This window comes from Dreissena polymorpha, chromosome 6 (assembly GCF_020536995.1).
Source record: "Dreissena polymorpha isolate Duluth1 chromosome 6, UMN_Dpol_1.0, whole genome shotgun sequence".
NCBI lineage: Eukaryota > Metazoa > Mollusca > Bivalvia > Myida > Dreissenidae > Dreissena > Dreissena polymorpha.
Genome location: NC_068360.1, coordinates 66241185 through 66263978, shown reverse-complemented (window position 1 = coordinate 66263978; position 22794 = coordinate 66241185). Strand labels below are relative to the sequence as shown.

At 34.0% G+C, this 22794-nt stretch overlaps 1 protein-coding gene across 1 annotated transcript; it reads right to left on the bottom strand.

The window, feature by feature from the left end:
- Window positions 1-409: 409 nt before the first annotated feature.
- Window positions 410-21239, bottom strand: LOC127836324 (uncharacterized). Its single transcript, XM_052362848.1, has 4 exons — window positions 20068-21239; window positions 8311-8577; window positions 4119-4196; window positions 410-3071 (listed from the first exon to the last, which is right to left on the bottom strand). Exons 1-4 carry the CDS (start codon window positions 20960-20962, stop codon window positions 2410-2412), a joined length of 1902 nt encoding a protein of 633 aa, XP_052218808.1. The 5' UTR covers window positions 20963-21239; the 3' UTR covers window positions 410-2409.
- Window positions 21240-22794: the final 1555 nt, after the last annotated feature.

The following is a 22794-nucleotide window of genomic DNA, read 5'->3' as shown; positions in this document are numbered from 1 at the left end:
CTACTACTACTACTACTACTACTACTACTACTACTACTACTACTACTACTACTACTACTACTACTACTACTACTTCTACTACTACTTCTACTACTTCTACTACTACTACTACTACACCACCTCCAACAACTACTACTACTACTACTACTGCTACTACTACTACTACTACTACTTCTTCTTCTTCTTCTTCTTCTTCTTCTTCTTCTTCTTCTTCTTCTTCTCCTTCTTCTTCTTCTTATTATTATTATAATAATGATTATAATGATGAAAACAAAATTATAATAATAAACATAGTTATTATTGTATTTAGCACATATCAATTTACACAGACTGTTATAGATGTAATGCATTTAGCTTAAAATAATTTTTACAATACAAACACTATATATATAAAATAACAGACAAATTAAGACGTATGTGGGCATTTATTACAAAGGTTTTTTAATTAAATCTATGGAAAAATATATGTTTTATCACAATCAGATACATTTGTATATATCGGTCAAATATGTTCGTGATTCACATCACTTAAGCAAGTAAGCAGCATACACAAACACTAAGATCATAAATGCAAAATATTTTTCATATTTACATTAAAAACACGATCATTCAAAACCAAGAACTAGCTTGATCCTAACAAAACCGAGTTAAATAAATATTTGTACATTTAGCAACAAACATGTACACATGGACGTTTCATAGTATTTACTTGCTAGATTATCAGTAAAGTTAGCAACGTACAATATACATTAACATAGAATAGCTTACACATAATATGATAAATATAATAAATTAACACTGAACATTTTTAATTGGACGGAAAGCAACTAGGGATGCAAGAGGTTACAAAAATCATTAACCGGTTAACCTTTTCCCGTAACCGGTTATTAACCGGTTAACCGAAACGCATTAAGTAGTGAAAATGATTTAGAGTACGTAAACAATTTAATACCGCTCGAACCGCTCTGTAGAAACAAAAGTAATTTCAAATTTGAAATCGCTTGCGTTGATAGCATGCCAGTTTCGTAATAAAATGTATTGTTGAATTTATTTAATAATTTTGTAAATGTATGCTATATATTGTATTTATTTTTCCTGCGTAAATGCATAAGAGTACAAAATTAAACAACTACACAATGTTCATTTTCACGTGGTATTAACTTATTTACTTATTTTGGGTTGGGCCGCTTATATTACGTTCGCTTCGTATCGCTCACAAAAATTGTGCGTTCCTTTGTTTATTCTGTTTTAATTTTTGAAACTCAAATTGGCTTAATATAGAAATGTTGTTTTTTTCCTTTCAATTCGACGTAAAGTGGGTCATGTGTGTTAAACGAATCCGCATCTCTTCTTATTCGGTACTTGCATATTTTGTTGTTTGTAGCGTTTGTAGCCGAAGTAGTATCGTTTGATTTTCATTATACAATTAAAATATGTGGGTAAAATGAAGGACACGAATGCAAATTTAATTAATTTTGCACGATATGTAAGTTGAATGTTTAATATAATCAATACATTTATTTAATAGCTATGTAACTAATGTTCTTAAATACTGATAGTTACGTATGTTTGTCGCCAGCGCAAGTTGGCAGTATGTCACGCGAAAAAAATAAAAATCATACGAATTATTCCATGAAAAAAACATAATCAAATTTTTTTTTCCAGGTTAACCTTTTCCCGAAAACGTAACCGGTTAACTGGTCGTTTCGGTAGGTTAATCGGTTAACCGGTTAACCTCTTGCATCCCTAAAAACAACGCATCACGTACAAACAAACATTCCAAATAATAAATTGTGGGTTGTATCAAATAAATCTTGTATTCAGTCATGCAGTTGATCATAATGTAGCTGCAGAGAAATTCTATCCAGTAATGGTATATTTACCTTTCCTGCAACTGAACTTAATGCATGGGCAAAATCTAAAACAGTATTATAATTTTAACATCAAACGCTATCACGGTCAACAACATATATGGCAGTAATCAGAACATTTTTTAAGAAATCTCACGTATCTAAAACAAAATCTACAACATTAACACATACATTTTACAAAAATACGTTGTACGACTGAGAGTGTTTTGTGTCTTAAGAACAGTCCTTTGTGAAGAATATTAGAATCAGGTAAAACAAATCATCGAAAAAAAACACACAATAATAACAACCTTTGTTAATAATTCGTTTTTTTCTTACAAGGCGAGTAAATGAACAAATCATTCATATGATTAAGAAAAAATGATTCGTATTTTACGATTTACTCCACAGTTAAGCATCATTCGCGATCCGTGATCGCTATTCTATAAACGTTTTCTGGTGTATTTATATCGACAATGTTGATGTATGGAAAGGCATGTACAGCACGGGTAAATGTGTATGGTCAACTTTTGTTCGGCATTTTTTGTTTAAAACGCTTTTATGGCGATCTGAATCCAGGTTGGCGGATGCACTGTGGTACCATTGTTATTTCACTTCCGGTCTTCAAAGTCATTTCAACCGTACACAAATCCGGATTGTAGCATCCGAATACAGGATACAGTTCCTCGCTGAAATCTAGCATCTCAAAACTGTGCAGAACTTTATTATTATTACAGTCGGCGATCGTCCATTTCTTTTTCTTCGTATCGACAAGCATTCCGTATGTTATCCTTACCTCGATTCCCGGACTGTTGTCTGAGAGTGGACTAAAAGAAAGAAGCTCCCTGTTGTGCCAGAATTCCTGCGTCAGTTTACCGTCCTCCGGGTACCTTGCAACGTAGAATGAGCGCGCGTGTTCGTGTCGCTCGACGGTATGATGCAAATCTACGTCATCAAGGCGACAGAGACCTAGCTCGAACACGAGCCATGTTTCCTCCAGCGGTTGCTGTATGTTGTAGACAACATCGACTTCGAAGTATACTTTACCCTGATCCTTAATAGCGAACGTGCCTATGGCGCCTTTGTACTGGGCAAGGCCGTTGTCAAGATCGATGGTACTTCCGCCAAAGATGTCAGTCTTCTTGTTTCTGAGCGTTCGTCCGTCCGAGCTTACTTCCCGATCGTGATGCGCCGATGTGGCGTCCATTTGAAAGTCCGGGCCTGTGGACAAATGTTAGAGATACATACTTTTAATTAGCTACTTTATATTTATCTTGATAGAGAAAAAATCAATTTGCTGTTTAACATTTAATTCATTAAACATTTGAATAACACATATATCCACCGTACATAAATCAAATGGCCGCCTTAATATTAAGACCACTGTTATCACAGCCTTAAAACGTACGTCTCCCTTGGGTTTACTTATTGTATTTAATGCTAAGTGATGAAATATTGAACAGTATCCTAAAACAATTTTCCCCTGATCTCACTACCCAATAGCCTGATAAGTGTTAAAAGTAGTACGGGTATAAAAAGTCTATTAAGTCAATCATATGAAAACAAATAATTATAGGAAAAGAACAATGTGTTTGCATTCGGGGTAATACCATGAACTATTTGTTTTAGTCAAGTAAGGACATTAAAATTTTTTCACACGCTCAAGAGCTCGTGAAAGTTTTAATTTTCTCACCTACTGAGAAAAGACATTCGCGGTATTACCCCCAAAACAAATGCATACGCTATATTTAGTTTAAAGGGATCTTTTCACGGTTTGGTAAATTGACACAATTGAAAAAAGTTGTTTTAGATTCGCACATTTTTGGTTTAGTTATGATATTTGTGAGGAAACAGTATTACTGAACATTTGCAATGGTCAAATAAAGCCATTATATGCATTTTTTGACGATGCGGCGTCTCATCTGGGTCTGCGCTGTTTGCCTAAAGGAATTTCTGTAAGAAATATTCTAAATATAGAAAATATAGAAATAAATAAGCTAGACATCCCTAATTTTGTAAATAAATTGATCCAATTTAGGATGTGAGAGTCCACTAGGCTTAAATGGGTTAAACTACGGAGGATTGGTTCGGCGGTATTAAAGTATTTATTGAGGTAATTAAGATGGTTTTCATCGAATGATGAACATCATTTAAATGATGAAAAGTGTTTGTCAAAGATACTGACGGGGCTGAAGGTCGACATATGAGGCTTTCATCGAATTGTACTCAAGCTTGTGGTACGACATGTGACCACGTGACATGCCTTACATGAGATATCTTCGAAGACTATTGGTCGACCGCCAGGTGACTGTGGCTTTCTAAGAGACAGCTGTTTTACATCCGGGTCTGCAAAGATTTAGAATACATGCACATTGCGACGTTATAAAGATATTGAGAAGCAACTTAATGATGCAAAGTGTAAGAATAACTAGATAAAGGCCATAAAGAACATATGGTAGCACTATGATAGAAAAATAGACACACAATTATATAACTGATAAAATTAAACAAAATATCAAAACATATCGCACGCTTATTCTGAATAATATCATGCATGCGTGAGCGCATAAAAATCAATCAAATTGTGTGTGGGCCGTTCTGTGCGAAAAATGGGTTAAATGCAGGTTCAAAAAGTACCGGCCCATATCAGCATGTGAAGTCTGCACATGCTAATCAGGAACGACACTTTCCACCTAAACATGATTTTTGCTAAGACGAGAATTTCTTTCAACGAAATGTATCATGAAAGCGGAGAGCGTCGTCCCTGATTAGCCTGTGCGGACTGCATAAGCTAATCTGGGACGACACTGTTCGCACATGTATTAAACGTCTTTTTACACATATCACAGCCCATATTTAAAAAAAAACTAACATAATGTTTAGCTTCGAACAATATCAAACACACACAAGCAATTGTAAAGTTCAAACAAAAATGGTTCGTCGGACATTGTACTGTATAAAATCAGACAAAATGTTAAACACATACAATTGGATCTAACACTGTACACAAATCTAACAGATAACAAATTATACCTATTTATTCCAATGCTTTAAATGTAAATTTAACATACGTTAGTGAGCTCAAGTAAGCATTGTAACCCCTATAGTCAACTATATAACAACTCTGCTTGGCAATTAAGAAGTAAAGCAAAGATTGCATTTTACTACACATTGTGCACTCTTTTTTTATATAAAGTAGCATGCCGTTTTGTTATGTATGCATTTTCGTTTACAATCGATACATGCATGCTCGTTTCTGGTGTTTTCCCAAATCTTCTTTTCACAATTTATATTTAAGAAAGTTTAGTTATACATCGACTTGTTTAAATATTGATTCGAAAGCATAGCTGTACACATACTTTGTAGTTGTGTTAATCGAGTTACCTTCTACTGTAAAGCCCATATCGTTAATATTAACGATTAAAAGATGTTCTGAATATTATCTCAAAGCGCTAGTACATACTCACTGTATTAAAATTACGGCACGGATGCATATTATTTGTGTTAGGCTTCATGAAATTACACGTACACGTACAATCGTCCACCTTAAGCCCATTTCACAGCAAAACCCATGCCAACGCAACATACACGAACTTTCTGTCAAAGATTTTCTCCCGGGACTCATACTCTGTTCTTTTGGATCAGAATAATTGCTTCCGCAACTTTTCTCTCTGGACTCATCTAGCTTCCATGTGACTCCGACTGATTTTTGTTTCGGTTGGTCGTTTTCGGATATGGACGATTTCTCTGGTGTTTTGATTGGTGAAATGTAGCCTGGACGGGTAACTCCTCTGACGTTTTGCGTATTTATGTCGGGTGTTTTCGAATGTTCGTTGGCGAGATGCAGTCTTGGAACGTTATTTTTTGTTCGCACTAACTGTATATGAATTCTGGCGTGCGCTAACTTTAATAGCAAAACAAACTTTCTACAGCAATATGTTAATTATATACAGTAGCATAAACTATTATTTATTCCGAGACATCTCAAAAGATAGTTGTACTATACTGTGCAATCTAGCCACATGAATTAAGGTAAACATTATATTCGCAAACGATAAGCATGTTTTTTTTCACAAGTGTTCGTCACAATAGGTCATAAAGAGTAATACAATTACTTAACATTGCAAAACATCATATAGAAACTCACTGTTTGGCGCAGTACACATGCACAACTACATATAAATTGACTTCCTTTATATTAAAATCAAAACAACCATGATACGATAACTATGAGTCCTATAGTAAATACATGTGAAACGTTTGATACAGGCGAAACTTCAAACTCACTCTATAGAAGCAACAACAGCTCTAGAGAGTCTTGCAACTAAACGCATTAAGGTTTCTACAAAAAAATTCAGTTAACTTACTGCTTTTTTCAACTGCAATGTTAAATCACAAACACATCAACTAAAATCATGTACACATCATGTAAAAATCAATAGCAAAATTTCTACAATAAGTCGAACAAATTGGATTCGCCACCTTTGAATACATGTTCCTATATATATATATATATATATATATATATATATATATATATATATATATATATATATATATATATATATATATATATATATATATATATATATATATATATATATATATATATATATATATATATATATACGTACATGTATATATAACACACGTCACATTCGTCGCAAAAGTAAATTACTTAGTCACACATGACGCAAAACGGTACCTTTCATTTGATCCGAGTTCTTGTCGACAAAATCCTTATGCACTGCGCATGCGCCTTAATGATATACCAATACTTTCAATACACATGTTACCCTTTCGCAAACTTAATTATGGACTTGTTTCATAAGCATTTTCATCGAAATAGTCAAGAATGAACCGGCACACCTCGTTTGGGAATTTAATATTTGTTAAGTATACACATTTTTTAGCCTGTACTGCTTAGTAATTCTGTCTGATTTAACATCGTAAGACATATCTTACAATAAGATGCAAATATTCAAAATAAACAATACTAAAATGTTTGTATTCATATTTAAAAAAAACAAACATATTTATAAGACATAAACAGTTATTTATTTCCACTTTCCGGGTATACTTTAGTTTTTTTGTGCAGACCTTTTACTATGTTCAGTTATCGCAACAATTATAAAAATAACTTGTAAGTTTGCGATCGTTTTTACTAAATTTGATCATATCTCCTAATCAAAATGTATATATTAACATCAACTGAAGAACGGTTTATTTTAAATAGAGATTCGAATGAGTAATTGTTAAATTGGAACTCATGTAAAAAGGTAACCACGAAGAAGGTTAAGCCGACCTATATACCCTAGTTTGGGGTATGTTGGTGAGGCAGTGGGAATAAATGACTTTAAGCGCCTAATACTAATAATTAAACAATATTACCTTATTCATAAATTTAACGTGTCGTAAGACTCATTGAAAAACACACGGTGCAAATGATCACTGTATTGTTCTTAAACAAGAATTCGGTACTTTCATAGTGAGCGGATAGGCGGGGTATACTGTTTGTATGAACATTCACAATTCAAGAGGGGTATCTATCAAAACACGGTTTTGTTGAAAGATTTCTCTTATGCTAATGAATGCTGTATTTTTTTCCGGACAATATGGTATGTCTTATTAACTGCTTCTAGTGCAATTTCACATTAGACGGTGTAATTTATGTTTACAGCGATAAACGTCATATCCAGATCTGTATAAAGTAATCGATTTTGGCAATTACATACATGTTTAGAAACAAAAAATATTGTTCACATTCTATTTATAAAATAAAATACTAATGAGTAATAATGCACAATTATGCACAGCAAAATGCGTATTTACAACAAGAGGGCATGAAAGGCCCAAAGTCGCTCATCTGAGACACAAAGGAACTGACGTGTTCTGTGCAGCCAAGATATCATTAGACAATGTTTCATAAAGATTGAACAATAAATGTGACTTTAAGAGTGTTAACATTAGGTTTTACTATAGCAATATAATGATTAATGTACCACCCCCTGTAGAGAGAGTTAACTTGGTTTCACAATATCCATATAAGCATAAATGCCCCGCCCCTGGCGGCCATGATGTGAAGACAGGAAACATTTTCGAACTCATGCAAGATATCATTGAAGCAAATCTTCCAACCAAGTTTCATGATGATCAGACAATAAATGAGGCCTCTAGAGTGCTAATAAGGTTCTAATATAGCCATATACGGAAAAATGCCCCGTCCCCTTGCGGCAATGTGTTTCAACCCACAGGAACCATTTTCAAACTCGTATGAGTAGGGAACAATCTAATGACCAATTTACGAACACTAAATGTGGCCTCTAGAGTGTTCAAAGCAAATGTTGACGACGCGCGACGGACGACGGACATAAGGTTATCACAAAAGCTTACCATTGAGCACGTTGTGCTCAGTTGAACTAAAAACAATAACACACTGAAATGTTTATATATAACTTACAAGTATTTATGAACGTAGGCCTACTGCTCTTACTTTCCGGCACCGATGGCGATTTGGTCCCAAATTTCAGCGATGAAGTCATATCACGTGGGGGTGGTGACTGGTAACCCATTGACAAGTAAACACTTTTATTTATCTTCGAATGGAAGCTTGGAAAAGTACTGTTTAGCGGCTGCGTTTTTGAAACAGGTTCTTCGGGGGAGGTTATCGGAGACTGTGGCGTTTTCGGAAGTTGTCGTTCTTGCTCATTGTCTTTGTCCTGAGCTTCTGAATGATCAACAACGAAATGCATTTGAATGACATCGATTCATTAAATACGAATCTCGTTCTGGGAAAATTTGTCCTGCTGCATGAAGTGTCGTCACTTATAAGACTAAGCATTGCACGCAGTCTCATTCGGGACGAAACTTTCCGATTAAAATGGATTTGCGCTAAGATGAGACTTCCTTTAAATAAAAATGCCCATCAAAGCGGAAAGTCTCGTCTCTGTGACGGACAAATGCTTATCTGGGACAACACTTAACACACGTGCATTAAGCTTACTTTTCCCAGAACGTGGCTTATAAACAACACACAGTGCGTGACCTTTATCTGGATCTAACATTCATTACAAACGCTATTATTTACGCAACTATATTATTTTACTTCACCGAACTGGATTATGCAAAAGCATCAGTTTATTTACTTGTTTGCAATTCAATATTGATATGCAAATTAAACGCAATTAAAACGTTAATTAAGTAATTAAATATTAAATAGAAATAGCGGATGTTCGATGATTTTCATATCAAGAAATAGAGCAAAATACACCAGTTTGCTCATTCACATCGCACGATTATAAAAAAAGTAAATTATGGCTTGTTTATAAATTCATGAATTCCTGAACAATACAATTACAATCGATTCCTACATAGTGCTCATACAGACGTATAATAAAAAGGTAAACATGTTTGTTAAAAAGCGCAGCGCATAATGAATTAACAATACTTCAATCCAAGTAAATTAACAACACATTGATGTTCCTCACAGAGAAACAAAAGCAATACGAATGTCGTTTTCATATAACCATCAACTTAGTTAAGCTGGCCCTGTCATTTTACGTAAAGATCGACAAAATGTATGTCGAACTGTGAGTATTATACACTGTATGAAATCCTCGATTATGACAATTTAACATTATGATATAAAACCAATACCCACGTATAATGCACATTTAAATTACTAGTGATATTACCAGAGTAAATATTAATTCATATTGGTATAAGAAAGAATGGTTCAAAAGTTTTATAAATATTTGTTGTTTAGTCATATTAAGAAACATACACGGTACATAAAGCTTTCGGCGACTTAAAATACATAATATTTACGGCATATTTGCCGCATGCAACCACAGAATAAAGCAACATGTTGACAACATTTGTGATTTTTTTCCAACCTGTGAAACATTTAGAAATTATTACAACGCGTATACGAAATTCCCATAACGTCCGACTGGTTTGTAAAAACAAAGACGATAATATAAAGAGTTACGTTTTTACAAAAATATTCCATGTGTTTTTGTTAAAGTATGACAGTTCTATTCAACCTGTTACGCCCGATCAACAAACACCTTCAAAACAATTAGTTTAGGAGAAACATGATATTTATCCTCTGTAAACTGTGCTAACTTCACGTACATGAATTATAGTATTATGACTAGTATACTATCAAATATTACATAATCATATGAACATTCAATAATTATGACTGATTGGAAGCCTCGAGTGTGATGCGAAATAGCACACGCCACGAGAGTGGTATAAACTCTTGAAACAATTGACTAGCGTAATATTCCTTTTATTATATACAACAACTAACGAAAACAGTTAACAAATGTATTTTTTACTTTAACAAAACTGACAAAACAATGACTTCAACGGTACGCCATAGTTTATTTAAGACGCGTATAAATACAGTTTATGTAAATTAACGTGTAAACATTCGAACCGGGAAAACACAGGTTTCCGATACGCTTACCTTATTGCCATCGTTAATCCAATTTTTATAACAATTAAGTTGACAACTTAAATCCGATGACGATGAACGTTGAAACGATATATCTCCCATTTCTTTATCGAAACTTAGTTTAAACCACACTATTTTATTGTATTCCTATCGAAATATACATTTATGCATGATAAACACACACTCCAAAATACGTTTTAACACATAGTTTACTGCTAAAATACACCACGTCCTACATGTCCTTACAGAGTTTAGATAAAAATATTGTGTTTTGTCACAGAAATGACGTCACACGATGTACTACGTAAAATATTTCGTAATATAAAATATTTCTATTTTCGGTGCGTGTAATGTGACGTCATTAAATGGGTCGAAGTAGTCCGGCTAGTATGGTAATACGGAATTGGAAACAGCGAGTAGCGTAATACGGGATTTTTTATTTTAACGATTGATACAACCTGTATTTTGTTAAAAGCATTAAACAGGTATATAATAAACATAGTTAACCTTTCCTAATAGGCGTAGACTGACATCGTGTTACGAGTTGGAACGACCGCCCGTCTGTAAATTGCATTGCGATGATTAATCGTATACGTATTTTGTGCATGTTTGTTGTGATAACGATACGGAAATTAAACTACAAAAGTAATATCGCCTTTTATGATGATGATGATTCTGTTGGTTATGGTGATTATGACGATGATAACGTAATGATTACGTGATGATGATGATGATGATGATGATGATGTTGATGTTGATGATGATGATGAGGAGGAGGAGGATTATGTTGATGGTGATGATGATGATGATGATGATGATATTGATGATGATGATGATGATGAGGAGGAGGAGGATTATGATGATGGTGATGATGATGATGATGATGATGATGATGATGATGATATTGATGATGATGATGATGATGATGATGATGATGATGATAATTATGATGATTATGATGATGATGATGATGATGATGATGATGATGATGATGATGATGATGATGATGATGATGATGATGATGATGATGATGATGATGATTATGATGATTATGATGATGACGTTGATGATGATGATGATGATGATGATGATGATGATGATGATGATGATGATGATGATGATGATGATGATGATGATGATGATGATGATGATGGCGATGACGATGACGATGTCGTAGCTGATGGTGAAGGTAAGGTTAAAAGTTTTCGGCTGAAACGGGCATTTAAAATACCAATGAATTAGACATGAAGATGCAAGGGAGAACACTGCAACGTGACAATTTTGGCACAAAAATGTACAATTTTCATCCCTTATATTAGGCTTTCGGAAGGGTGTATTAAATTAAAGGGGTATTAAAGGGACTGTCCAACAGTCAAAAGCGTCGTTCGACGCGATCGATATTTTGCGGGAACTACGAGGATTGCTTATATAGCTAAAAAATACATCCGCACTAGTCGTGAGCGTGGATGGTCGAGTTGTAAAGTTGGGAGACATGTTACTCCATAACTCCATGACTCTAGGGGTAAGTGGTTCGAGCCCTGTGGAGGTTAACGTTTTTTCTTCTTTTTTTTAATTTGTATTCTTATTTTTTACTGGAGATTTTTAGTTCAAATGTTTAAATTTATCAATATAAAGCATTTTAAGCAGTTAATGACAAGCTTTAAAACATGCCAAAATCTGTTGGACAGTCATACCATAAAACATTATTTTTAGGAAAAGATGTTGATGAGTTCAAACGGACTCCCAAAGCGTTTTGCATAAAACAAAATAGTTATCTGTACTGGTCAATACATAAGGAAGAAGAAATTTTTGAAGAAAACAATGCACAATTTCATACAAAGGATACATATTACTAAGTATATAATATATCATCATGTTAAAATATTGTATACAGCAAGCATAAATACTAGGTTTGATATAATATGGGATATTTATAGTTAGTCTACTTGATATATGTTTGTTAAAGTGTTAAAAAAACGATCCTCGGATATCAAAGGTACCATTAAACGTTAATTTCAATGTCAGATATAAATGGTACCATAAATCATTATGTTCAAGATCAGATATAATGATTGTAATTCATTAATGGCATGAAGGTATGGTATACAATTATCTGAAGGTATGCTATACAATTATCGACATAATTGTTATTCATATACATAGGTTTTTGAGAATTCTGAATCATTTAATTATTTGAAGAATTATAGTCACTTTAAACAGTTATTCAGGTGACGTTTGCCTAAGACGCGGGAATAGAATACTAAAAGCACACGCACAGTTAAGAATATACATTAAGGAAACTATCGGATACTATCGGCGCAATTTATTGTTGCAGTGGTGTATTATAGGGGCTTTTCACAGATTTTGTCATGTTTGTCTATTACTATGTTTTTTTTATAAATTATATTATTACTAATAGACTGTTGTATCATCACTGATCCATCTTTGTATAATGTATTATGTAATATTATGTACTATATATTTTTCCGCCAAACGACGTTACGTTATTGTATGACGTTGACGTCACTTCCTTTGTATTTGTTTATATTAATGTACTACTGATGAAGGCTATGGCCGAAACATGTTTAGTACCGAAGACATTTTAATAAACAGTGACGTGTTTGTACGATTTATTTAATTTTATTATTGCATCGGACTATCGTACAATGGCATCTTCTGAAGATCAACGTTTACATCTCAAGAAGTTAGCGGTGAACCACATGAAAAGCAGTTTACATGCCCGTTTTCTACAAAATTCTATTAATGATGATATTGTTCCGAAGGGTCTACGAATGTCACTCAAGGTCAGCGTAGGGAATGACTCTGCCGAACTTCAAAGTGACATTGACGCCTCGTTACAGAAGGTTAGTGTTGAAATTTGTGAGAGAGTTCGAGCCGACCATCTGCGGCGGGCACACAGCATTCAACAATCTATTGAAGATCTCAGAAAATCTTTACAACATGAACTTTCTAACAATGATTTCAATACAATGGAAAATGATATTTTCAAAGAAAAAAAGAAAAGCAGATTCTATTAAATAAAACACACTAAAAAAAGTTAAACATATTGAGAAATGAACAAATTAAATATCAACAAAAAGAAGTGAAAAACGCGATCAGGGGAGAGAAAACGTCCACCAATAATTTTTGTAGCACCAAAATACCAACTAAATCAACGGTTGATACTGGTCATTATGAAGGTTGGCACACAGTCGCAAGAAAGCAAAAATTACCCATACAGCAATCTGTTCCAAATCAGAAACGGGACACAGGAAACGTATTCGTTCAAAAGGCCCAAGTGGAACAAAACCGATTAAAAACTCCTGAGAAAATAGCACAACTACAATTTACAATCCAGGAAAAGAATATTCTATCTGCTCAGATACAAAATCCCTATCTTCAAAAACGAGCGTACCCCGGGCACAAAGATGTCTTACCGAGAGGCCGTAATCAACGGGGCTACAAAATTAACACTGATGAAGGAACACGAAACATCACTTATTCACACAATGGAAATGTTAATAAATACAGTGAAAGACCTGATTGTCAAATCAAACCAAAAAAAAGACGTTTTGCAAAATTTAAAAACAGAAGGGAGAACAAGAAATTTCAGAACAGAAAGAAACACATTCAGCAGGGTAAGGAAACAGTTTCAAATTTATCATTCCGTATATTATCAGACACTGGATACATTCTATTAGGAAAAGGTTTAGGCCTATGCCCTCGTATAAAATCTCATGATAAAGTTAAATTAGCGGAAGAAGTTTTTCTTTTTCCCAGAAGATTACGTTTAAAAGAATATGTTGCAGACCTTAATATAACAGATATACACAATACTACTGAAATGATGAATATATACACCTGCCGTTTTTTAACAAGATACCATCTACATTTACACCTCCTAGTGGAAGAGACATATATCTTGATTTTTACATAGAAGCCATTACAAATGAAATTCTACATACTGATAATAAGAAACGGTTCCGACCAAATATCTTCAAAGACCAACTACAAGCCTTGAAAAATTTAGCACATGATCCTAATATTGTTATAAAAAAAGCCGACAAGTCAAATACTATTGTAGTAATGAATAAAAATAAATATATTGAAGAAGTTACTCGTCAATTAAACGATGAGCATTTCTACAAAAAAAGTGAACAACAACCAACACCAGTCAGCGAATGAAAATATTCAAAAATGTTTTGAAGAAATAGAGAACAACAACCCCGGTATAAGTAAGCAGTTTGACTTATTTCCAACTAATATCCGTAATCCCCAATTCTACATTCTGCCAAAGACACACAGGCCATTTGATGCCAGTCTTCCACTTGGATATCCTGGTCGGCCCATCGTGTCTGCATGCAGTTCCAACACGGAAAATATTTCTAAATACTTGGACTATGTTTTAAATCCAGCTATGCAGCATTTACCATCGTTTGTTAAAGATACAACAGACTTTATTAACAAGATAAAAATATTAAATTGAAAAAAGGTTGCTATTTTGTAACCTTAGATGTATCTTCTTTATACACTAACATTCCCCATAGTGAGGGAATAGATGCTTGTACATATTTTTTAAGAAAAGAAACTATAAGTAACCATGTAAATGTTGATGATGTTAGCAAAATTTTGCAAGTTGTTCTTGAAAATAACTGTTTTGATTTCAATAATGATACTTATTTACAAACTATGGGTACTGCTATGGGAAGTCCTATGGCACCGTCTTATGCTTCCCTTGTTATGGGTAAATTTGAGGAAGATTTTCTTTACAATACCTCTATTAAACCATATATTTGGCTTAGATTTTTGGATGACATTTTTATGATAGGGAATGGCTCTTTAGAAGATTTAAACACTTTTATTAATAATTTAAATAACTTCCATTCAACCATAAAATTTACCTCTCATATATCTCAACAGTGTGTATCTTTCCTTGATGTTTCTATATTAAAAAGTGAACTAGACACTGTGGTTACAAATATTTTTTGTAAACCCACTAATATGCATTTATACTTACATTTTAAGTCATCTCACCCCATGTCCTGTAAGCGGAGTATTCAGTACAGTCAGGAAAAGCGCTACAGACGTATTATTTCTGATGATGATGTATTCAATCAGTCCTTATCTAGTTTATTTAAGTATTTTAAAGTAGAAATTATCCAACAAATGTTATTGAAAATGGATTTTCTCAAGTGAAAAATATGACACAGAAAAGTGCATTATGTGTTACTCAGAGAAATTCTGATTCAATAATACCATTTAATGTATGTTTTAACACATCACTTCCTAATATTGCTAAAATTTTACACAAATACTGGGATTTGTTCAGATTACCAAACAAGGAAAGTGTTAAGTCTTTACATTCATTTAAACCTATTTTGGCCCATAAAAGACCTTAGAATATACGTAACAGCCTTGTGAGATGTTCAGTGTCTTATAACAGTACTGATATTCATTTATCGGGTCCATGTAACCGACCAAGATGTACACATTGCAATAATATAAACATATGTTCAAGTTTCAATAGTAGTGTTACTGGTTTATCGTATGATTTACGCTATGATGTTGATTGTACTTCGCGCAATGTTATATATCTTTTTACATGTAAAATTGTAATTAACAATACGTTGCACAAACTAATCAGAATGTTTCCCGCAGAATGAATAGCCATAGATTTGATATTAGAAATTGTTCAATAAATCCTATTTCACATGTTGCTACACATTTTGGATCCACTGACAATGATTGCACTTTTAAATTATCAGATTTCTCCTTTGTACCTATTGATGTTGTTCAAAACAATCTAGACCGTTTATGTAAAGAAACATATTGGATACACAAATTAAAAACTATGATTCCTAACGGTCTAAATAATAAACTGCTGTATGACATATAAAACATAAACATAATTTACATATACATTTGATGTTTATCTATTACTATGTTTTTTTAAATAATTATATTATTACTAATAGACTGTTGTATCATCACTGATCCATCTTTGTATTATGTATTATGTAATATTATGTACTATATATTTTTGCGCCAAACGACGTTACGTTATTGTATGACGTTGACGTCACTTCCTTTGTATTTGTTTATATTAATGTATCATGGTGAAGGGTATTACCGGTGTATTAACATTTAGAACAGTATTATTATTCAAAATAACTTGTACATACCTGCATATGCGTGTCAATCCGGTAGGTGGATGTCTTTTCTACATTTTTCAGTGAAAATTTCACAGAATTTACTCAGCATACAGTATAATTGTCGTGTTTTTTCAAGCCACTATAAGCTGACCTAGATTTTACAGTTAGTGGGTATTACCGGTGCACTGTGTATTTCACCTCCACAAAATAGTAACAAACAAGTACTAGTCAAATCTTCTATTATTTTATGTCACACATTCATTTTCACTCCTGATATAAATTGTCAAAATAAGATATGCTCATCTTAGATGCAGAATTTGAAAGTCTTATAAGAGGTATGTCATTTTTTTATGAAATATCAAAGATTTAAACACTAAATGAAAATAATTTGATCATGAATAACATGTAACAATTTTGATTAGATGTTGTTGGTTTTTTTCAGTTATGATTCTACAATGAAGGTTGAAGGGTCGCAGTGTGGGCATTTGAAATCTGCTTCTCTTCTCACACATTTGACTTTGATGCAATATTTAAGATGCACCCAGTGTTGGCATTTGGAACACTCAGCCCACTGAACAATGTCTAACACATAGTCCAAATGTAGTGACTCTGGTTGGAATTGTTTGCATATGCAGCAGAGATCCTTTTCTTCATGTTCATCTGAGTCTTCGTCAGTTGTAATAATCATTGAACTTGAGTTGAGGGTTCTGGTGCAGGCTGATTATGTTTTGATTGTGCCGAGACATTTGGAAGCTCATTCAGTTTATTTGAGTATTTTGAAAGGTCACCAACAATCGTTTCTGGAGCTTTTCGTTTTCTAGGATTAGTTGTGGCTGTTTTTATTTTTCTGCTTTCAAGAAATGAACAGGAAGGGCTGGAAGCAACAGGATGAAGATACTCATTAGCAGAGTAAATTTTAGACGGAGCCGTTTTGACAGCTGGAATGACACTGGGATTCAATGGGTAGATGCCTGTTTTACGGAAAGAAGAAATAAGATTTTCTGGAGTCATAACCTTGTTGTATGCTTTGGAAGAAAGTGATCCAATGTTGTAGCGAGTAATGTTCAGACCAGGATTTTGTCTAAGAAATAACTGACATTCAGAGTGATAAGCTTTCTTCAAAGGTCCAAAACAAGCAACATCCAAAGGCTGTGTAGTGTAAGATGGGAAGTATGTGGTGGAAGAACAAAGAATTTAACCTTGTTATCGTCTCCCCATTTAGTGAGGGTGAGATTAACATGGGACTTGTGACCATCAAAAAGAATAAGCATGGTCTCCTTGCCAACAGGGGCATGCTTTCGAAAATGGGTTTCAAGAAATTCCAAGAAGACAGTTGAATTTGACCAACCAGATTCAGTTAATGTGCCAGCTGAGCCAGGAGTAGTGTCCAGTAACAAACTGTCCATCCACCTTTTGCCAGAGAAGATGTAGAATGGGGGGAGCCTGGACCCAGTAGCATTGCCAGCTGCAAGAATGACAGTGTTGCCACGAGGAGAGGTGTCAGACTGAGGAGTATATCCTTTTTGGCAAACAATGTTTGTTGGACTGTGCTCGAGCAATAATCCGGTTTCATCAATGTTCCAGATCAAGTCGGGCCTATTGGTCAGGTGACAATTTTCCATGATATTCTTCAGGTCTGAAAAATAGTGTTCAAGTACCTCAGGAGAAGAGGCCTTAGCCCTGGCAAGAGACAACTTTTGCGGCTTTGCAACATGAATGTCTGGCCATCTCTTTTTCAAACCACTGAACCAATCAGCTGAAAGACATGGTTCAAAATGTTTCCTCTTTCCAAGGCTGATGGCGAAATCAGTGGCTAAACGCACACATTCACTCCTGGAGTAGCCGTAACCTATCTCAGCCATGTACTTGACATGACAAACAAACTGCTCCTCTTCAGCTACAGAAAACAAAGTTTGGGGCCCAGGTCTTGGTAGGGGTTCTGATGAGCAGGGGATTGGCTGTAGTCCAAGTGTACGGTCACGAAGCGTACTCTCTGGAATGCAATAAAGACGTGCTGCCCGGTACACAGACATGCCTTTGTTCTTCACAGCATCATATGTCTCAGCAATGAGACCAGGGTCATATTGACCCTTTCTCTTACTCCCAGAAAGTTGACGCTGTATAAAAAAAAATAATCTATACACCTGTAAATCTCTTCATGTTATTGTTAAAAAAAAGAAAACTATATATCTCATTGTGTTATTTTGAATTAAACAACAAGCTGGAAGTTTGGGCGAGTACTATCGTACACATTTCAGAGGAGAAATCTACCATTACACCGGTTGGTATTTGTAAACATCAGCGTCCTTGACAGCAGCATGTATAACTTGAGAAAAATGACATACAATGAGTTAGTTTCAATGTAAGGTTAGTTTTTACTATAAAATTTTAGCTGATGTGTCGTGAAAATCGTATAATTACCCTCAAAAAGCTCATTTTCTTATAAATTTTCGGTTTGACAGATGCCGGTAACTGAAATACACACAGTGCGTATGCAAATCACGATAGTAATGTCATGGCACGTGTGACATATTTGATATTCGGAATACACCGGAATTACCCTTACACCGGTAATACCCTTCGATACGATACTACTGATGAAGGCTATGGCCGAAACATGTTTAGTACCTAAGACATTTTCATAAACAGTGACGTGTTTGTACGATTTATTTAATTTTAGAAATAAGCTACTAAGTTTTGACAACGACATACCTTAAGTGCTGACGTATGAGCGTTAGTATTAGAAATCGGATTAGCTCTAGTGCATTTAAATAGCCAACTATTGTGGCCATAGTCAACCATATATGGGGATTTCTGGTGACAGTGAAATAGTAAGTTACTGGCGCTAAAGACGACTCACTTTTTGCAATGGTGTAATTTAAAAAGCAAACGTCAGCGCATCGAGCTATAGATATTTAAATTAAGTCTGTTATTTCGAACTTTATAACGTTAATGCGAACATTATATTTTGCGTATAGACATACTATTCAATGAGTTATATACATATAAGTATATTAGTATTGCCTATACTCCAGGTCAAAAGGCGGCATTGGTTCGTTAATTGCTGTTCGGCCTACGATTTTCATAAAATCTTAGCGAATGGCCGATATAACTTTACCGTGTATGGTTGAATAGTTCGTACACACGATTAAAGTTGAATCCTGATATCTGGTCACATAAACCATTGATATATTGAACAAAACAAAGTGTCTGCTTAACACGACCCACTTCAAACCACAGCTTATATGTCAACGTTAGTTTTTTAAGTTAGTTCAATTTGTCTTATTGTATTTGCATTTATGAATTTATAGTTATCAGATAAGCGATTGACATTTAGCATAGAGCGGTTTCCTAATAAAATACATATTGTAACGTAAATCTGACTAAAGTAACTTTAATAAGATTTTTTAAACACGAAATAACAATATGAAAATGGTTTTAAATAAACAAATCAACAATAAGTAAATAACAATTTCAATATCCAATTAGTTAGATCATAACAACAATATTAAACTCATTCCGGTCCATATTCTCTAGTCTGCATCGACATATACAGTAATATAGATTTGACCAAATGTTAAGTAATTGTTCCATGTATTACCTGTATTGTCGCCATCATAATTCAGATGCATGAAATTGCTTCCCACCTCAAGGAATGAGGTCAGCTTTTTTGAAAAAGACACCGTGACTGTTGATGCAACTTTAATCTTTCTTTGGTCATATATGTTTGATTCTATTGTTTTCCGTTTCTCATTCATAAGTTCCGAATAAATATATTGTTGACTGGGCGTTCCGCGTTCTAAAACGTTACCACACATCGAAAAGTCTTTACTTATTTCCTCTATAGCTTTATACAAGGAATCACGTTTATTCCCAATTTGCTTAAGTTCTGCAGTTTTAAATTCGTTTGCTTCAGTAATTAATTTCTGCTTGGCGTATTCAAATAGTTTTATGACACGATTTCTCATTTTATCCACCTCTAAAGAAATCTTTGCAATAGACTCATTTAAACTAGTCTCCGACTGCTTACACTCTGCTATAATAGCCTCAGCCTCGGATTGCAATTTTATCAACAATTGTTTAAATACGTGCAGCTGGGGTCCTGATCGTTCGGATACTTTGGCTATTTCATTCACTTGGTCACATTTCCTGTGAATAAGAACGCATGAACTGCAACAGAGCTTAGAATGATCCTGGCAGAAAAATTCTATATCTCTGCCATGATCATGACACTTGTCCATTCCGTTCATGTCGATTATAACCGGCGCCGATTTCTTGTCCTGAAAATTGACAATTTCATGCTTACCGGGTTTATAAACAGTATGAGGATTTTTGCACGTATCGCATAGATACTCATCACAATCCTTGCAGAAAACCGAAGCAATTTTTGATATGTTTGTTTTCTTACAGGGCGCACATGATTGTGTCACACTACTTTCTCCAATAAAGTCGCCTGCATTGCCTCTATTTGAATCCTGAAGTCGTCTAGAAGCCATTTTGAAATTGTGTTTACACCGGTTTCTTCTTTCGATTTGAAAATCACTGTTTTTACGTTTAATAAATACTTCCAATATCTTTTAAATACAAATTTGAAACTATAGACAAGTACAATTTCTTGTTTTACTATTATGTCAAATTGTATATATTTTCACAAACTGATATGCAAATAAAACATAAATCACTATTACTGTACGCCGAATCGCAAATTCAATATCTGTTTTGTTATCTCTAATGTTAAAGTTGTTTAAGTCGTGAGATTTATTACTTCCGACTGAACCATTTCTTTAATATGGTAGATAGCGTGTGTAGAGCGTGTTGTGGTTCGTTATGTATCGGTTTTCTACGGACGATTTAGGTAAAATATTGATCGTTCATAGGAATGCGGTTGTCGATCGTGATAAATCGTATTTATTTTGACCCCCCTCCCCTCTGTTCACCACGCACCTCTCTAGGTTGATCCAGTTCTATGTAGTTTTGCAAATAATTTAATGGTAATTTAATAGATATTTATTCATCTTTATCTTCATGTGTTCTTCTAAGTAATTCAATTGATTTATGTAAATATTTTATAACTTTTATACCTCGGTCCGCTGTCGGCTCTGGCCTTTTGAGTCGCACAGTTTACATTTTGTTATCTTGAGACTGTACCTATCTAACAGACATAAACGCGCTACGAAGTTATAAAGATCCCACTTTCATATTAAATCTTAACTACAAGCTCAGTTGCGGACAAACATACCGAGAGCGCCGACGGCGTTGAAAGTCTATTTTCAAGATACAGGGACATTTCTTCTGAAGTAACATTTGACTGAATGAAAATCTGAAAGGCTTCAAAAAATTTATTTTAGAATAAGTACAAATACATGAAACACGAAGTGCAAAAATATTGCAAAACATCCTTTATTATCGGAAAAAAAAAGAAATATGTACCAAGTGAGCTTTGTTTCTTGCGAGCAAGTAAATTCCCGGATTTAAATGTTCTTTCTGATTCGCGAGACGTTTATGTATGCTCTTGTTTTAATCAGGGACCTGTTTGTCTAGGTCCCTGTTTTAATTAACGTTATCATTACATCATTACTATTAACAAGACTGAAAGACTTTCATTCGGAAGCTTAGGTAAAAGTTATATATTTATTGTTCTTGTTTTGTTTGTAACTATTCATTATACTGTTACGATCGCTTTATTTTCATTTTAGCAGATAGAAACAATTCGTTGTTGTTGTTGTTATATTTTCCTCGTTAAAAACGCAAAATATTACAGGCCGTTGTGTTTTTGATCACACAATCTGAATTGTTTAATTCTTATTCAAGTTATTCAAATATTTAAAAATAATATGTAACATAATTTGCAGATTAATGTCAAAATACTGTTATTTGACCCCCACATTTACCGCCCAAAGTCGCAAGGTAAATGGTTGCCGTCACACAGTTTAAAGATATTACAGCCCTAAATAAACTCGACAGTCTTCTGCAAGAAACAATATTATTATTATATTCGTTATTACTGTTTAAAGAAGCGTACCTCATTAACAAATACATTTAAAAAGTATGTTAATTAAAAATCAAACACGACGAGGTTCACTTTGTAAAAAACATATAACTGAGGATGCAAAAAGTTAGCACAAATGTTAGGATAGTGTTTATTGGAATGACGGCATAAATAAAGCAAGTTGTGGAACTACGATAATTTAATCAAACTATCGTTTTCATTTACGTTTTTTAGGGAATTGTAAACAGATGTTGGAATTTTTGTCAAATGTCATTTAATTTAGATATGATAACAAATCTTTAATGTTTTTAATAGACATAACTTATGTTTTAGTAAGAA

Bases quoted from the DNA above. Each gene is read 5' to 3' on its own strand.
- LOC127836324 (XM_052362848.1), bottom strand. From the start codon at position 20,962: ATGGCTTCTAGACGACTTCAGGATTCAAATAGAGGCAATGCAGGCGAC. The intron at 8,578-20,067 runs GTAATACATGGA...TTGATCATTCAG, and splicing joins TTATGATGGCGACAATACAG to AAGCTCAGGACAAAGACAAT. The intron at 4,197-8,310 runs GTAAGTTATATA...AAATCTTTGCAG, and splicing joins GCCTACGTTCATAAATACTT to ACCCGGATGTAAAACAGCTG.